A 19,988-nucleotide genomic window follows, 5' to 3' on the forward strand; every position below is an offset into this window, starting at 1 on the left:
ATAATTACACTGTAATCTAGTAATGTATTTATAACTTTATTTGCTTATTGTTATCAACGAAATCTAGTTGAATCCTTTCCTGCTGCAATTTTCTCTAAGACTGCTGATTCTAACAAAACACCTTGACATTTGCTTAACAAGGATGAGACAAGAACCTTTAAGAGTGTAAATTCGTTCTGGCATGTAACCCCCTTGGAGCCCAAGCAACAACAGTTGTTTTCAAACGCTAATATTCCATTCCATAATTGGTCTAGAAACATGAAAAAGCAAAATATTGAAGCAAGCGTAGCATATGAGAGGGGGAAGGTATAGGAAACTAAAAATAGGGATTTGTTCCATGTCCTTTCCCCTCCCCGTAAAAGTAGGGCATGTTTTCAAACCTGAGTAACGTACTACATTAAAGAAACAGAGCGTTTCCTCTGAAATTTGCAACTAGCACCCAGAAAATAAACCGCAGTTATCAGACTACAAGACGACTCCCTATTCTGAAGAGACTTCTTGAGATTTATTTATTATTTTGAACAAATTTCGACTAATCAAAGTTACAAAACGGTTTATTGATATAAAATATTTTAAGATAGACCAAAAACAGCAGCTACTGGGACTCCTAAAGGTTAACAGGTAAACAAGGAATTTGAGATCTACTATAATTGCAAACACGAAATCAACAAGCCTGTCGTACCGATCATTCCTCTACTCGTCGTGGTATTTACAATTTACGTAATTGTATATATAAATTACTAGTTCGTTATGAACAGGCATTATATAAAGTAACACATAATTAACATTCACTGTCAAATTACGTGTCTTCAAACGAATGGTACAAAACTTAAAATTGAATACGGAATACAATATTGACATCTGCAATACAATTCTTTAGTACAACTACTGTGACAACAAAGTAACTCACTTCAGTATACAAAGCCTGAGACTCTGGATGGAACCTCAGAGCACGAAGAAGGAACTGTCTCGCATTCTCCACAGAATGGTTTTCTTCGAATTCCCATTTGGCGGCCAATTTCCACATATTAGGTTTATCTCCATGGACTTGCAACATACGAACTAACATTCTGCTCACTGAGCTGTAGAATCTCTGATGAAACAAATAAAGTAGTACATTAATAAATGTGTAATGTGTAATTGATATTCAAGAATGGAAAAAGTCGGCCAGACCGGAGATCGAACTCGGGTCTCCAGCTTATCGTATCAATAAGCTAACCACTAAGATAGTCAATCTTGATACGCACCAGCTACTTACTCTTACCTCCGAGGTCATTCAGAAAACATGAACTGTAACATAACTTAAACATAGTATACATATACAACAATCACAAATCCGTGAATAATGGTCCTTGCACATAAAAAGTAAGAAATTAAATAAAGCTTACATCTGTTATACTCGGACAACCTAAGTTACACATCAGTAGCTGGCCTGGGGAAAGATGGTCACAAGCACAATAAGCCAGAGACTCGGGTTTGATCCTTGCCTAAGCTGACATTTACTTTTAAAATTCATAGTATTTTCACTTGTAGTAAAAATTACATGTTGGGGAAAAGAGGTTACTTCTTGCACTCTCAAATATATTTTATAAATGGGAAAAACTAGTTTATTTATTGTGACGTCTGCTTTTGTCACATACTGCTTAACAAAGAACTTTTTGAATCATATGCTATTTTATTTCGGCATTTTGTGTAATAAAAAAAAAAAAAAAAAAAAGTAAAATTTTAACTTTACTTAATATTTTGCACACTATTTTGAACGAATAAAACGTGACAACAATATATATTATTACTAGTATTTTATAATTTCTTTTATTTTGAATGTTTTTATATTACTATGGAAACTTATTGGATACATACTTAAATAATTTTTTAAAAAATCATCTGTAAGTCCGTTGTCTTTATCAGTGTACATTGTGGACGAAGAACTTGAACTGATGAACATTTCACAATATGAAATTGCATCCAGTCAGAGAGAATGATAAACTATATACAGATGGAATGGATGAATCCTTGAATACTATACACAGGTAAAATGGTAATTTCTTCTTTAGTTCAAGTAATTCAGAATATAACCATTTCACTTCTGTACAGTGTGAACGTATTCCATCATACACAGTTCATCATCATCTAAAGACTTGGATTGAACTTCATATTGTGAAGTGTTCATAATGTGTAAGTTGTTGAAACAGTTTGTCACTTACTACAGTATTACATACAGGGATGCTTATAGTTGAATTTTCAGCTATTTACGTCAAGATCAAACTGCTAACGAATATGAATATATATATATATATATATATATATATATATATATATATACCAGCCAATCGACAAATAATAAGTCCGGCCTAGCAAGAAATCTACGTACAATATTAATTTATAAATTGATCTATATTGATCAACACGGGCTTCTATACATTTATTAAACTATTAAATAACAACGTTACTCACCATTTGTTTGCAAAATTTTATATAGGAAATCCATAATTTGACATCCTCTTGAAACCTGAAGAGAGCCTGCTTGAATAATTTGTTGACTCGATTGGCAATTGCGTAATCAATGTCACTTTTCTTCTGAGTGATGCCTCGTTTCTAAATAATAATAATAATAATAATATAATGTAATTAAACACTTCAGAAAGTTAATACTCTAGTTCATCACAACTGGCACTTCCAACTTTCTCTATTCATCTCCCCCCCCCAAAAAAAAAATAGCAGGGGCACGGTGACAACTATAAAGAGCTTACCTCCCCGATGGCAGAACTTCCTTTGTCTTTCTGCGACGAACTTTTGTAAGTCAAAAATTTTCTGCAACAATTCCAAAATAAAAAATCAAGAAACTATAATATTTTTATTACAGCGTTACATGGCAATTATTCTGCACAGGCGTGGCAGATTTTCTGCGATCACATCACAGATCACGGCATGTTCTGCTATGGAGCTTACCTCTGCTGCGAGGCTGTTTCTGATTTCATACCAGGTCACTGAGTTTTTGATGAACATCATGTTGTGGGTTTACTCGAGGTTCTTCCACTTCCTTGCACAGTCTCATTTCACCAATTTTTTCTTTTCCATTAATCATTCATGTAATTCAGCCTAAAGACCATAACCATAGGATTTAAAACTACAGATTTCATTACATTCTGCATCTCAAAATAGTGCACTGACAGCATGATTAAATTGTTTGCTTTAGTACACTTAAAATAAGTTGTAATATAAAATTTCGTCAAAAATACGCACTAATTTCTAGGCTCTAAACACAACATGAAAAAAAAAGGAAATAATGATGATAATAAAAAGAAAAATCTTGATGAAGGTTCAGTTTGTTCTCTTAACACTACAAATGAAGTTATGCTACCAACAACCATTATGCCAAATATTCAGAGAAAAAGTAATAAACCGTTTTGATGTAGTTTGTAAGTATTGATGTTTTTCATGGTCTGCTACAATAGTGACTTCTTTCCCCAATGCGAAATTAACATAAAGAATTTCTTATAGAGCTTACTTAACATCTACTTAAAAAAAACATCTTAATGGAAGAATGGACTTTAATTAGTGCGATAACATCCAACCAGTGTTTCGTTGCACAAAACACATAATAATAATAAAGTATATACCAAGCTTATACCAGTTTGGCAAAAGTAAATGGATAAATGTTTGATGAAAAATGTGTGAATTACAGAGTTCACAAATATGATTATTTTAGGCTTAATGCTCCTGCATTTTTAGAAATTGAGTATTTTCTATTGCTATATTTCGTGGAAGCGCTTCTCATCCCTGTTCCTACAGTGTAGATCCTTAAAATTTCCATCTTATAAACTTGAAATAGTGAGTAAATATCCGATTAGTGTATATAGCGTATAGCAAATCGTGACAAAAATTTTTGAGTTTTTTCCCCTTATAAACGTTACTTAATGTCTATACAGTACTTCATTGTTGTATTTCATAATAGGTCTTACCTCATATTTCATATCTGCCTCAATTATTATATTACTGAGTTTATTAAATTATTTATTTCATAAGGGAATTACTTCTCTCGCAAAATATTTTGAGTTCAAGAGAAGAATAAAAAGACTAGTTTGCTTTCATTTTCTTTCCTTTACGAAGAGTCACCAGAGAAACATTTTTTCTCTCTTTTCTTCTTCCCTGCTCAAATAGGATGTTGTTAGAATAGGCTACAAGTTGTAAGACATCCTTTCCTTTTTAATGGAATCATAGGATCAACAGAACACTAATATTAAAAGGTTACCGTAAGAGAAAGTACTGTCACAAAGAACTAAATTATTTGTTTATCCCAGAACTGTACATTTGTAAGATATCTGCCTTCGTCTGACCTCAAGTTTCCCACCAGATATCTCACAGGAACTGTTTTCTGTTATTGAAGTTGTTATGATAGTAAGTTCGCCTGGATCAACTTTAAGTCCCTCGACTTGACTTGTTTGTCATAATTCTTATATGCTGTCATGGGAATACAGTGCTATATATGAGCTAATAGTGTTAAAATTTTATACTTCTGTATTTTTCCCTTTAAAAAAGTGGAAGATTAAAGTATAATCCGGTTTCGAGACCTTATTTATTGTTTGTACAGTTGAACCGGAAATTTTTTGTAATAGTGCAAATTTGAATCTTTTCATGACTGTTGGATCTTTATAACTATAGACAGTTAACCGTAGACAGAACATGATTTTTATAGCCGTATGCAGTTAATATTGATTGCACCAAAGAACTTAAACGTGGAAGGCGGTAGAAGACATATGTATTTAAAAAAATCTTTGACCTGAGCTGGTCAGGATTTTCTTTTTGTAATTAAAAGACTGACTTAACACGACGCGCCTTTGGCGTGGGGGACCCGGGTTCGATTCCCGGCGGGAGCTCAAATGGTTCGGATTCCACGTTAAGCAGTAGGTCCTATCTCATGTAGTCTCGCTGCTGAAAGGGACGTTAAACCCAAAATCAACTCAACACATTAACAAGAGCATGTTTCCAATTGGAAAGTTATATTTTATGCACGTCGTTTTACTGCTCAACAGATTTTACTACGGATGTCGTTTTCTGAGTTCTATTTCAATTTCTATTTCTGTTTAATGTCCACTATATACATGAGGGAAAGTCAAATGAAAACAGAACACACGCGAAAAAGTACTAATGATTTTTTTTTTGTTTTGTTTATTCAAAAGTAATTGCCAGACGGATTAATACACGTATCTCATTGGGAGACGAGATGATCAATCCCAGTCTTGTAGAAGGAGTTAGATCGCTGACGGATCCACAACTTCACCCACTCTTGCACTTCCTCGTCCAAGTGAAACCGATGTCCATGAATGTCTTTCTTCAAGTCGCCAAAAATGCGAAAATCACAAGGAGAAAGATCTGGGTTGTACGAAGGATGTTGAAGGGTTTCCCAGCAAAGCTCTGAAGCCCCACTAGCTTGGCAGTATGGGGATGGGCATTATCATGCAAAGGATTATTCCGTCCGACAACATTTCAGTGCGCTTTAACTTTATGGCGTATCTCAGTTTCTGCAAAGTCTTCATGGCGCATCGCATTTACTGCGGCCCCACGCTTGAGGAAGTCAACAAGCGAATGGCTCTTGCAGTCGAAGAAGGTCATCATGACTGTGCCCGAACTTGTGTGAAAAGCCTTGGAAATCTTTGGCGGGGGAGAATCGGGTTGTTTCAATTGTTAGCTTTGCCGTTTGATCTCGAGCCCAAATTGATGACACCACGTTTGATCCTCTGTGACGATATGGGACAGAAACGCATACTCTTCCTGGTGGTACTGCTGCAAATGCATCAGACATGAAACCATTCAGTCAATCTTTTGTCCCTCCGTCAGTTGATGCGGAACCCACTTCGCACATTTGTTTTTTTCGGAACTGCAGGTGTTCCTTGATAATGGCATGAACGGAGCCATGGCAAATTCCAACCGGAACACGAATTTCTTCCCCTGTGATTCATCGGTTTCCGTGAATAAGATAATCAACTCCCGCAATCATATCAAGGGTAATGGATTGATGGGCTTGTTCTGGGCGCGAATCGTCTTGCAGTGATGTGCGTCCTTCTCGGAATCTCTTATGCCACTCCTGCGTACTTGTCAGTGACATGTAGTCTTCGCCATGCACAGCAAACATGCAATGATGAGTTCGCGTATCCCTTAGCCACCAAAAAACGAGCCACATCTCTCTGCTCTTCTTTGCTTGACTCCATTTCTAATGATGGACGAACACACTTTTCACTATGCGCACCTACAGCACAATAAACGAACAACTGTGTGTACCTGTGAGTTGTCACTATGCATTTCTCCTTCCGAGTGATGGCACTAATAATAAGTAACAGCAGTGTTGTCAACTATTTCGAGGAATGTGTTTTATGGAGAGTGTTCGGTGTTCATCTGACTGCTCCTCATATGTAGTCGACCAAACACAAATGTTTTTCTTCTTTGTGAGATTTCAAAGATAGATTTCTTTCGACATATTACATACTCGTAAAACTGAAAGATTTCAATTATTTCTGCTAACATAAAAATAATTAATATTATACAGTACCTCTCTTCGTAATCTGATTAGTTTGAGAAGATCCATTTCATATTGTATATACATCAAATAATCTTCTTTACATTTAGTTCTTCGTTGCAGTTTGTACTCAAAATCCTTTCTTTTCTTTGCTATCGCCCTAGAAGGGAAAAAGAACAGATTATTTTAGCGTGAAAAAATAACTACATTAGACATTTTCTTACTTCATGCTTTGTTAGTGATTGTCTGCACTTGTTTGTTCGCAAAGCGATCACAGTACGAAAAAAAAAAGAAAAAGAAAAGAAAGAAAGAATGCCAAATATATTTGAAAATTCAAGCTAATTTCAACTCCTTGGCAAAATAATGGCGATAATTCAGACACACTACAACGTACCTTTTGAATACAGAGTGAAAAACAGTACATCATAAGAATTCGAAAAACAATAGTTGTTCTGATAAGGAGACCGAGCGTATAGAACACATATTTCACTAATTTAAAAATTATTTGAAAATTTGAGTAATCCAGCACATAATTCGGCAATTTTTATCTTATAATGACCTCTACTAACGTACTAAAGCTCTACGCCAAGGTAACAGCTTTTAGTCGTCACATACGTATGGATTAAGAATAAACGAACATAAATCAACTCATTTGCAAAAGAAAAAATAGTAAAATCAAAAGGATTTCCAACTGATGAACACCACAAGACAAGAACATTTTAAAGAAGGAAAGCACTACAAATACCTAGGAATAATGCAGCTTCGACGCGTTGAAACGCACAATGCAGAAAGACTTCCAGTCAAGAACTAAGACGGTACTCAGAACTCAGCTTACTAACGCTAAGTAAAAGTAATATGTTTGCAACATTTCTCATTATATATTCATTTGGCCTAATCAAATGGACAGAGATTGATTTAACTAATTTAATATAAATGATCCGAACTTTAATGACAGAATTCAAGCAATAGAATAAGTGACACTCCCACAGAAAAAGGAGGCATTGGTAACACATATATACTAAGAATAGGTTGAAGACTTTTGTCAATATTTTACCATCAAAAAAGAAACCAACCGAGACATGAAAGCTACACCACTCTATCTAGCCAAGACAGAGTTTACCAAAAATTAAGAATCAAACAAACAGATGAACTCCACGGAACCCTTAAGAATTATCAGTACTTAGAAATACAGATATATGACAATCAATGTCTGGTTCAAGAAAACTAGAATCTCTTTTGAAACAGAAGTATTTATGATGGCCATTCACGACAAAGTAATACAAACGCAAAATTACTGTAAACACACATTTTAGCAAGATATATACCAGACGAAAAATGCAGAAAATGCGGAGGTATAACAGAAACATTTGAACACATTACAGTTTACACCGCATAATAGCTCTTACAGACTATCTAAAAAATACACAAGGTTGCAAAAACCATTCATCAGTTTCTGGCACATAACATGAAATTATCACTGATATCAAGCCACACTACAAATATCAGCCAAATCCAGTAATTGAAAACGATAAATACAAACCTCTACTGCAATCGAGAAATCACTATGGATGTAACGGTACCTGCAAACAGACCTGACATCACTATTACCAACAAAATGAATCTTGAGGTAATTCTCCTAGATGTAGTTGTAGCAGTACAAGGACTTACAATATACGTACAACATTCAGTGCTAAAATTAGCAAATATAAAGTCCTGGCAGACGAAATTAAAAGATATGGAAATGTCAGAAAATTACAGTAAGAATAATCATTATCTCATGTACAGTATTGTTCTTAAAAGTACTGTGACGCAACTGCAACAGATAAATGCAAAATTTATCTTTAAAAATACTACAACACTAACTAATTCTAGACCCTGTCATATGGTCAGTAAGGTTTTTGGAGAAGAACTCTTCCAATAATCAGCACTTGTCGGAGACGGCTATCAGATCATAAAATTGCAACTGGTTTAAACCGAGATACAGCAATAATAATAATATTAAATGAAAAATTTTGAAGGGTATTTCTTTCAGTTTACGTCCCACGATTATGCCCTTTAGGCTAAAGGAGACTATGATTAAGGCAAGTGAATCATGATGGAAGAATTGGTAGAATGAGAGTGTGGTAGGAACGGGAATACCCCGAGAAAACCCACGGACATGACGTTGTTCACCATAAAGTTTCTTGGCCGGGGATCGAACCAGCGACCCCACGCAAAGAGTGAGCGCTCTACCACTGAGCCACCGTGTTTTCTTTCAAGGATAGCCAATTTGACAGAACTTTTGGTTTCTTTGGCAGCTGCAAAAGAATCATTGGTTATTGACAACTTGTACTAGTCTCAATTTTCATATTGTAGTAAAATCAGTATTTTTTATTTAATTTTCATTACTGCAGTGGTCTATCTTTAATATTATAATTTTACCATTTTGAAGGCATTATTAGGCTAGATTAAGGTATTCTTAGTGATAATTATAATCGAATAATTTGCATGTACCAATTTTATTATGCTTTAGTAGTGCAGGAATAACTCATATGTACATTATTTTCGCTGTCGTAGCTTCTGTATATCCCATGTTATACCAGTTCTCCGCCATTTGTTTAAGGGTAAGCACTGACCCGGTCATTTTTCAACTCGTCGTCGTTGCTGAAGCGTGTTGCGGCCAAATATTATTCCAACTTGGGCAACATAAACTAGTCACTATACCTTTGTGACTGTCTTGTTAGAAACTGATGATCTTCCGCTTCTTTCACACTTGTGTATATCTTTGACATCCATGCATGACTCACCTTACACTTCTGTCAACTAGTGATGAATTTCAATCGGCTTAACGCTTTTTGCGTTCAAAAACCGAATAACTGTCCGAACTTCACACTTGGTGGTTCGCCAAGTGGAAGCTTCATCACAAACAGCTGCCAAGCCAAGTCTGAGCGCTCCAACAAGGTGGGCAAAGGCTTGTTCGAAATTGGGAAGAGGAAGGGGGGGGGGAGCACCAAACACAACAGTATTGTTATGAGCCACACGAACAGTTTCCCTGTGTCCCCAGCAGTTTGGAAACGTTACTTTTGAGATTATCCTCGTATATGGAGGGAAAGGAAAAAGAAATGTAGAGACAATACGGAGCGCAAAACCACATTAAGCGAGAAATATATGTGAACCAGTTATGGTGCACATTTACCGAGTCGATGTGCAAATTAAAAAGACGGGATCACTCTTTTGGAAAATGACAAGAGCCTTCGACGTTGTTAAACAGATTTCTGATTCTGCGCGGAGCTTTCGGTAACTGGAGATTATCCATAATTAAATATCATATTCGTGTTTTCAGTAGCGACTACGGGAGTACATAGAAATAAATCGTGAAATAATTTTAATTTTTCCTGCAGAGGATAATCCGAGTGATATAAGAATAGGAAGATAACTTTATAATTACTCTGAATATATTTTGTTTTCTTACATGACAGGGGAACCAAATCAATTAACACTTGAAAGGTAGTACTTTTACACAGTAATACAACACAGCAACACATGTATTTAATTTAGAAAAAATGGGGCTACGAAGGGAAAAAAATGACAAATCCATGTGAAGTGGTCCAATGCATGTTGCTCGACAATTTTTTAAAAAATCTGATCTTTTAAATGTACAGATACCTTAACATGTTAGTTTAAAACAACCATTAATTTAAGTTTAGTGACGTTACCGGTACGTTTCGAACGGCAGACATATTTGTTTTTGAAGATGCGTCATTTGTAAGGGGTTACAGAATCTAAAGTACCTCAGCCCCTAGTTGTTCTATCGATGTGAAACAAAAACCAAAATGGTTAGCAAGTTGTAACTACAAGACAGAATAATTGTATCAGCCATTATCATTCATGAAGTATCTAATAGATGAAAAGTATTTTCAAAAAGTAGGTTATTGACGTGAAAAATTCCGAGTTGAGTATGTATTTTGCAAAAAAACAAATGATCAGGAATACGAGCATTTCTGGATAAAGACGTCTGATACAGAAGTGCTCATTCATCAAGTTTCAACCCTTACACATTTCTCCCTTTTTATACAAATTAAAAATATAGACAAAAGTGTATACTGCAAAGGTATATATCTGGTGGGGTACCTAATAAAAATATACAATTCCCCTCCATAACAGGTCTGTATGATATTATGTACCAAAAATTATAAGTTTCAGATTTGACTGTAAGTATCCTTATTATTAACATAAAGTTAACCTACAAATGGGCACAGGCAGAAGTACGGGTAACCGGGAGTTTACTGTATAGACATCATAAATTAATAGGCAGTCAACGAATAAATCACAGAGGAATTAAGCAAAACATACAGGAACACGTCTTATCCTGTTAAGGAAACAACAAACGTACATGAACATACAGTGAACAGCACACTGGATAACAATTACAACTGGAGAAGGAAAATGAATAGAAGTAAGTAAGTAAGTAAGGAGTAAGTACGTGAGTAAGGAGTAAGGAATAAGTAAGTAAGAAGTAGGTAAGTTATTAAACTAGCAACAATTAAGTAGTATTACAACACTGAAAACACGTCGATGTGGCTGTCACTACCAAATAACTTAGTTGCAATAATCGTAGTTTTGGCGCATCACTAGAAAGAATTATTGAAAAATTAATTTTTTTTGACTAATTCTTTCTTATTGTCCCCTAAAAGGTTTCCGCTGAGCGACATAAAAATATCTCAGCATAGATAAATTCAAGGGGATCACCGAAAGCAATTGTTGAAAATTTACAATTCTTTTACGATTTGCGTACAAATACGGCTTCCTGATGTATGGCATAAAAATTACAGTGCAAAAACACAAACCAACCTCTGCTAGATGCCCATTAAAAAGCACAAATGCTCTCTAACCGTCATGGAGTGCAAAGCTAGTGGGCTCTGAAGGGTATGTAGGCGCGTAACCGAAGGTATTGAAAAGAAGCTGGTTTGGCAATGACAGAAGTTTCAATAGCACTTGTCGTACCGCTAGTTTCATATTAGTAACGCTCCACTTGTGAACTTAACGTACAGTTCTGTACACTGTAGAGAAATATACTAACGGTGGAAAATAGTATCTAATAGCCATCTTTCACATGCACTCACTTATTTTCAGGGTTGGGAAAAACCATGGTTTTTATTGAAAAAACCAAAAAACCCAGGTTTTCTTGGTTTAAATAATTTGCTCTATGTATTTATATCACATATGGACAGAAATAAGCTTGTTTCGCTTGGTGTTAGTAGTAGAGTGATTCCATTTCAGATCGTCCAGGGTGGTCCACACGACTGTCTCAGATTTAGTTTATTTTTTAAAATAAGAAACTACATACAAAATTATTAGACCCATATTTTTTCTTTTTGCTGAAAAAAAAAATTCTTGGATATACAGCCTTCCAAAATGGCTGCCCTCCTCTCGGATTGCTCGAAAAACTAAAAAACATGTCAAATTAAAAACTTTTTTGTAGAGAAACGAGTGTACTTGGTAACATAATCGCAATAGCAGGAAGAGTATAAAGTTGTATGTTTCGGTGGAGGGCCAAAATTCGTATATTGGTCCAATAGGAATCGCGCAATTCACTCGCAATATTGCCAACTTCGGTGAAATTTTTGCTAACTTCAAACATTTTTTTTCTGTCCTCACGAGTAATATCAACCATCTGCTTCTAGCATCAAAATCTACTCCATAAGGTCTCTTGAAAATGTAAAGGACTTACGTTTCTGATTATTACATCCCACGTTATAGCATGATGAAAAGCTGAAAATTTCAGTAAGACGCCATGTTTGGACGCCATTTTCTCAAAAACCCCACCTTTTAAAAATCTGAATTTTTTATATGTATTGGAGAAGTACCTAAGTATTTAATATCCGTTAACCGTTCATGCGGCTGCAGCCCCTAACATTCACAATTAATTATTGAAATTTCAATTTTTGTACTTGAAATGTAAATATTTCCTATGGGCATTTAGATCCTATACACAAGGCGAATTGAAAGGGAGTATGAAAATTTTGAAAGATGAATCCTGACATCAAATCCAGCAGAAAAGTTCCTATAAACATGAGTCGAATTCCGCTTCGTTTTCGAGTTACAGGGTTTCCAACTCGGGACCCAAAATCGGTCTGAGACAATAGAAAATAAAATATATATTTCGCGTTAAATCAGAAACTGTGTGTTAAAGCGGGACAGGACGTTTGGGCGCCGCCATTTGGGCGCGGACGTTTTGGCGCTGCCGTTTGGGCGCCGGACGTTTAGGCGCAAAGCCGTTTAGGCGCCAGACGTTTGGGCGCGAGGTACATAGTAAAAATCACAATTTACGACATATAAAGTAAGCTAGGCACTGAAAACTAAGCGCCAATCAAGATATATACATTTCCTACACTTCTATCTTTATCTCACCTCATTTATCTGTATATTTTCTATCTCTATCTTATTTATTCATCTAAATGTATAACGACTGCTACAATCTAAAAGCCTAGTTCAAGGGAAGTTTTGATTCTTTCCAATACGTAACGACCACCTCCCTTGAACTCACTTCTTGATCCCTAATTCGAAGTCCTAGCAACCTCGAAAGGAATCGAGAAGGGAATCTATCGCGCAACGGAAAAATTAATAAACGAAAACGGAAACAAAAAGAATGAAGAACCAGAAACTTACCTCCGGTGGATGCAGATTAGAAGGGAGAGTAATAGCTCCACTCAACTCCTTTAATAAAGCTCAGCTTAAACATGTACGTATATATGAATATTTTACCTTAGTTATATTAAGTACTTTGAAAAAGAAAAAAAATCATTTTCAGATACTATTTATTAACAATGCTTCAACTCAGACTGGTGTGGTAGTTAACCACACTACTACAATTAACGTAAGGTGCCAGTATATTCATTATAGTATCATAACATTGTGGAAAAAAAAACTTCAATAGAACACATCTAGAATTCTGTCTGTCAATCTCATCCCCAATTTGTTTACAATATCAACCATTATCAGATTTTATTGTTAACTTTTTTTTTTTTTTTTTTTTTTTTTTTTTTTTTTACCAGAGAACTGTCCATAGACCAATAGTCGAAGTAGATTGTATTGTAACTGTTAGAAACTATTACCTGACACTTCGTCACACCACTTAAGAGCAACAACCATATTGCAGTCGCAGACAACTAAATAAAGTTAAGAGTTTCACATCACTCGTCATAGGTACGACATAATAACAGAACAGAGTGATTCTCGCTTGAGCGAGCGTCAGCTGAAAGAAGTGTTACCGCTTCCGGTTCAGTTCAAGTGCCAAACACAATCAATAAAGGAACGGAGGTAATATTTACTGACATCCCCGTTCGGCAGCTCCAACCATGGGCGCATTCTACTATCGATTATAATGTAATGCAATTTATACGAAGTCAAATATAGTACACTTGACGTCTTAATCACCACTTCAGCATGATAGAATTTCCGTTCACACATTTCGCATAACTCAATATGCCGTAGCCACTCAAATAGTAATGTGTACAGCCGAACATCCACTGGGCAGACACAGCAACTAATGACTCGGACGTTTAGTAATAATAATATTCCCTTTCGGGCGGACAAGTTAGGTGGACAGTAATAATAGACAATACTAGACTATCTGGATTAGGTAGACAATGGACACAATAGTATATAACACACTTCATAAAGGACAATTGGATGAGACTTTGTATACCTATATTAACTAGACAACATTGGACGAATGGACGAGATATACATATATTTTTTTATAGACAGTTACCGAACAAACAGCAATTCGACATAACGTAGTTAGAAACACCAGCAATCTAAGCAGAGGGACAACGTTCAACTTATTACTGTAACATATGATAACCGAAGGTGGACAAACTTTGGAGAACTATAGATGCTATTCAGACAATCTTCGTAAAATGGCAACCTTACCCATGAAATCACTTGAACTTTAAACACGTATAGCAAGAAACACTGATAAATACCATCAATATATATATATTATATGAAATTTCACGTGGACTGGAGCTTTAATAGGAAATATTCAGATACATTTCTAATACGGTTAACTCAATACTTAATGAACTTCACAACAGAGAGAGAGAGAGAGAGAGAGAGAGATTTACGCTACTTACGACTTACATAATGAGAGGGCTGGCTAAGACTATTCGAGGCCGCGCACGGGCTGGGCCCCTTTGGGAGAAGGTTTCCCCCATAGGAACTCTTTACTCGGACATTGTACCGTGTATAAGATACACTCGTGAACTATACATTTTCGTACTCACAAATATTAATTTATACTTCTGAAGAACACCAGTGCTTTCGTTATCTTAACTCTAATAAACAACTGTAGATTTAATTTCTAACTCTGATAAACCACTGTAGCTAATACGAAGAAAGAATAGTTTTATTCAGTAGGTTCGTGTTCCCAAAATAATTCAACTGAACTAAATATAGATATATCCGTTGACCTTTGGCAGTTCGAGTTTTACTACTGAAGTTTCCCATAAAACAAGATTAAGTTCACTTTACTTCAAGGCTCACATGCAGAATAGTCATTGTAGATAGACTTAAAGTTAGTCACGTTACCTGAAGTGCTGCTACTAGAAGAAATAATTAGTTTTTACGCCATTGTTCAGCTTACACAAGAATCACCATGTGCGCGATCAACTTCCACCTTTATCTGTTAGAATTATCTCCCTTCCATCCAAAACCTAGGGAGAATAACGTTCTCACTATAATTTCACTCCTTGGAGATTATTATTATGCAGAGTAAAACGACGAACTCGCTCTCAGTCCATCACAAAATAAAATTTCTTCTAACAGAAGAAAGAAAATTACGACGCCACTCTTGTTCGGCTTTTGGTGAAGTACACAGTATATATAAAGACAGTCGTTTCACCGCTTCGCTTCTCTCTCATTCCCACTGTTGGAAATTTTGGTGAAACCTTTATTACAGCTTTATTAAACAAAATAAAGATAATTCGCATAGAATATAGATATTCATGAACAAAATATATAGTAAGAAAGAATACTACAACCTTAATTTGAACTATAAATCAATGTTATAAACTGGCCTCATTCTGTAATGCTCCTAGCCTGTATATTCTCCTACTATGGGCGGCTCAATAGAAGAAGAAGAAGAAGATTGATAACAAACTCAAGAGCAGTTTACTAAGAGAACCAACGTCTAAACACAACAAAATCTGCATTTCAACGCGATGTTTGCGAAAGAATAATAAGCATAAGGATACTTTAAATTGCCCTATTATAAAATTACGATAATAATATGAGTAATATAATTCAAAATTCACATTGAGCCTATTAACTTGTCTGTAACAAACAAGGTATGTTACATAAATTAAATAGTTTAATGCGTTTGTGGCATTTGTTGCCTAACCTCGTCATGGATTGATTTTTCGCTTGTTCACGATTCTTGTACTTCTGATCTAATTTTTGTATTATATAAGAAAGCTAGGAAATAAAGGAATCAGACGAACTGTTAATTTTCTTAATGTTAATTAAAACGTATTGATTTAATTTTTGTATTTTTTTAAAGAAAGTTAATAATTACATATTTATGAATATTAAAATTTGTTTTCTTTCGTATTACGTTTGCCAAACTCTTCTCTTCCTTAAGTCCAATAAAGAACTACCAATAAAAGATTGCAGCGTAGTCGCTAACACTCTCGCCTTCGGTGCGATCGGTCCCGGGTTCGATTGCCGGTGGGGGCACTCGGTCGAAAAAGTGTAACACGCTCTTTCAGGCCAGCCACCCTGAATGAGGTTTTCCTGGGTTTTCTTCATTCACATCAGGCAAATGCCGGGGTGGTACCTAATTTATAGGTCCAGGCCGCTTCCTTCCTTCCCCAATCCTTTCTTCCTTCCCTTACCCCGGATAGTGTGCTCCCTCAAACGTGACGGGCTAAATGGCCTTAGATGCCGAGAGAACAGAAATCTAAAAATCCTATATCCTAATCGAGTTGAGGGAAATATACTTTGCATATATGGTGTGTAAGACATATTTTGCATACAGGATGTCTAACACATTGAGTTTAGGAACTGTAGTATGCCGTATTTCTGGTATCACTTTTTTTTATTAACATTCCAATATAAAAATCAAAACTTAACACACTTTTTCGTCCCATTGTAAGCATTTAATCTGCATTAAAGAAAGTGGCGAAAGAAAAAAAAACAACGATTTCAAAGTGAAAAATAATAGTTAAGTGTACATATATTGGTCATTTAGCCACTAGAAATGTGTTTGACATTCACACTTATTGCGTAACTACAGTAGAAGGCCTGCTTTAAGTTTTTTAATGGAATAGGCTCACTATGTATGTAATGCAGTCAATCATATGTAGTCTGGTCGACTTACATTTGGCTTGAAAAGTTATCAAATAAAAAGCACACTTAACTTTCGTTGAAACTTAAATTTACAAAATTTAATTGTTAATTCAGTTTTTATAATTTTGAAATTCCAGTATTTCTAGTATGTAAAACAAAATCCAGTATAATTCAAGGACTTCCACTACAGTAGACACCTTGTGATATCTTGATTCGAACTTTGTACTCAGCGCCTAACATAACGACTTTTTAACTAGCGCCCAAACGTCTGGCGCCCAAACGTCCAGTGCCCAAACGGCGGGGCCCAAACGTCCGCGCCCAAACGTCACGTACCGTGTTAAAGCTTTGATAAAGTTCAGAAAGTTGATTTGTATCAATATGATTTTTATGTGCGTTGCAATTCGGTTGGCAGTGTTGCCATCTTGGTAGAACTTTTATTTGTTTCTAAATGACACTACGTGGATTTTATTTGATATTTATTAATGATTGTAAACATCACATGAAGCGCAATTTTTCCCACATCACAACAGTTTTCGAAAACTTGCATATATTTCATTAAAAGGTTTTATCTCATGCGTTATTGATAGTTTGTGTGATTCGGTGTCGTGAACATCGTCCTAGTGTTCTCTGGAACCATGAAAATTGTTTTCGCTGGTAGCATGACATCGTAGTGCACTAGTTAAGTGTTTGTGTGAATAACAATGGGGAAGTCCTATTACAGTAAGAACTGTATTAAATGTGTTGATTATGTTTAAAGCCATAAGAGAATTCTAGAACACATCGTAGTGCACAGAAAGAATTCTCGACAAAAATTTTATCTTGCGGTAAAATATATGGATTGCATACAGCGTGTCTGCCCAAACGTACTATTAGGGGAGGATGATTATTTGCGTCCTGTACACAAGGCGATTTGAAAGGCAGTATGAAAAGTTTTGAGAAGTGAATCCTTCACCGTAGTCTAGGTTTCACCGATAGCGGCCGTTTTAATGGCGACACATCCATGTTTAGCATGTTAACTGTCTGGTTAATGGTTTCCAAATCTACATTCTTTATCTTATTGGTACATAATTTCATATTTACACTTTCTTCCGTGGTCACCAATATCTCACATATATTCACGTTGTTCACGGTAAATATTCAAAGCACCCTTTACACAACCTCTCCTAATACTACGTTTTGGCAGACGGGCTGTACGTAATACATATATTTTACCGAAAGATAAAATTATTGTCAAGGAATTATTTTTGTACACAATCCTTATGCCTTTCAGAATAATCGACACATTTAATATGGTCCTTACTGTAATAGAACTTCTCCATTGTTATTCACACAAACACTGTAACTAGTGCACTACAATGTCACGTTACCAGTGAAAACAATTTTCATGGTTCCAGTGAACATTAGGATGATGTTCACGACACCGAATCGCGTAATAAAATGTTTCGTGGTTACAGCAGAACTTCTTGAACAAGTTCGAACTTGATGCGTGGAGCTGCGAGAGGTTTTGCAATTATAAAAATAAATTTTCTTCTTCTTCTTCTTCTTATTATTATTATGACAACTTACACAGACGTAGTTTTTATTCGACATTTTGGATTTACTAATGATGGCAAACTAAGGTAAAATTCACACTTAATGTTGAAAACTACTAATAACGCACGAGATAAAACCTTTTAATGAAATGCATGTAAGTTATCGAAAACTGTGGTGATGGGAAAATTGTGCTTCATGTGATGTTTACAATCATTAATGAATACCAAATATCAAATAAAAACCACGTAGTGTCATTTGGAAACAAAAGTTCTACCAAGTTGGCAACACTGCCAACCGAATTGCAACGCAAGATCCGAAATTTCGGATCCGGATATCCGGATCCAAGTGGATCCGAATATCCGGATCTGGCCATCCCTAATTTCGATGCTAGAAGCAGATGGTTAATATTGCTCGTAAGGACAGAAAAAAAAATGTTTGAAGTTAGCAAAAATTTCACCAAAGCTGGCAATATTGCGAGTGAATTGCGCGATTCCTATTGGACCAGTATACGAATTTTGGCCCTCCACCGAAACATACAACTTTAAACTCTTCCTGCTATTGCGATTATGTTACTAAGTACACTCGTTTCTCTACAATAAAGTTTTTAATTTGACATGTTTTTCAGTTTTTCGAGCAATCCGAGAGGAGGGCAGCCATTTTGGAAGGCTGTATATCGAAGGAAATTTTTTTTCAGCAAAAAGAAAAAATATGGGTCAAATAATATTGCATGTAGATCCCATATATATAAAAAAATAAATGAAATCTGAGACTATGATGGGGACCAACTTGTGGTTTGCTTGGACGATTTGAAATGGAATCGGTCAGTATGCAACAACAAGATTATGCTGAAAGGGGTCACATAAGCTTAAAGCGGAATCCAAACCGCTTCTCGGCTTACATCCAAGAGAAATTGTCCTCCATTTGAACTCGAAACCGGGACTAATTAGCCACAAATGCGATACGTCTGCCGACTCACTCACGAAGGACTGCTGATAAAAATACATTGACTGATCGTTACATATTTGTTAATATAATCGTCAAGAGTCATTAGAACAGAAGGACAAAAAGATAAACAATTGTACAAGTAGAACCATTATACAGAATTACATATGAACAATTTCAAAGTACTACAGAGTACAGAAGAACTAATTTTGTCCAAGTCAGTTCACTACGACTTTTATTTGTCCAAGTTAAAGAAATACCATCAACAACTCTGGCAATAAGTCTAAAGCAATGTGGAATATCGTAAAAAAAGAAAGTTATCCTATATACAATAACATAAAAATCTCTGACAACCAGTTGAATGCCTCTGAATTTAATAACTTTTTTGTTAACAAAATTGAAGAGATACTGAGGGAAGTTTCATCATATCCTCATAATAATGATTCAGGTTTTTATTTAAATAAATTGTCTAAACCTACCACTACGTTTAATTTTCATCCAATTGAAGTAAAAGATGTTGAGAAAGCGATTATTAAAATGAGTAGCAGTAGATGTGAGGATATTTATAATCTGAGTCCTATTATGTTAAAATATGGAGTACATTTCATAAAGGAACCTTTAACTCACATTATAAACTCTTGTATATTAGACTGTTATTGTCCTGAATGCT

General features: G+C 35.5%; 1 protein-coding gene across 1 annotated transcript in view; it reads right to left on the minus strand.

The window, feature by feature from the left end:
* The window catches only part of LOC145680607 (U3 small nucleolar RNA-associated protein 6 homolog), a 57,222-nt gene that overhangs the window by 29,943 nt on the left and 7,291 nt on the right, over positions 1–19,988 (minus strand). Inside the window, exons 2-4 of the mRNA XM_081751287.1 lie at positions 6,548–6,674; positions 2,455–2,595; positions 911–1,093 (exon numbers count right to left, since the gene is read on the minus strand). Coding sequence (XP_081607413.1) covers positions 911–1,093; positions 2,455–2,595; positions 6,548–6,674 — 451 coding nt within the window. The remainder of the gene's footprint in view (positions 1–910; positions 1,094–2,454; positions 2,596–6,547; positions 6,675–19,988) is intronic.

This window comes from Thermobia domestica, chromosome 3 (genome assembly GCF_964235325.1).
Source record: "Thermobia domestica chromosome 3, izTheDome1.hap1.1, whole genome shotgun sequence".
Classification (NCBI taxonomy): Eukaryota; Metazoa; Arthropoda; class Insecta; order Zygentoma; family Lepismatidae; genus Thermobia; species Thermobia domestica.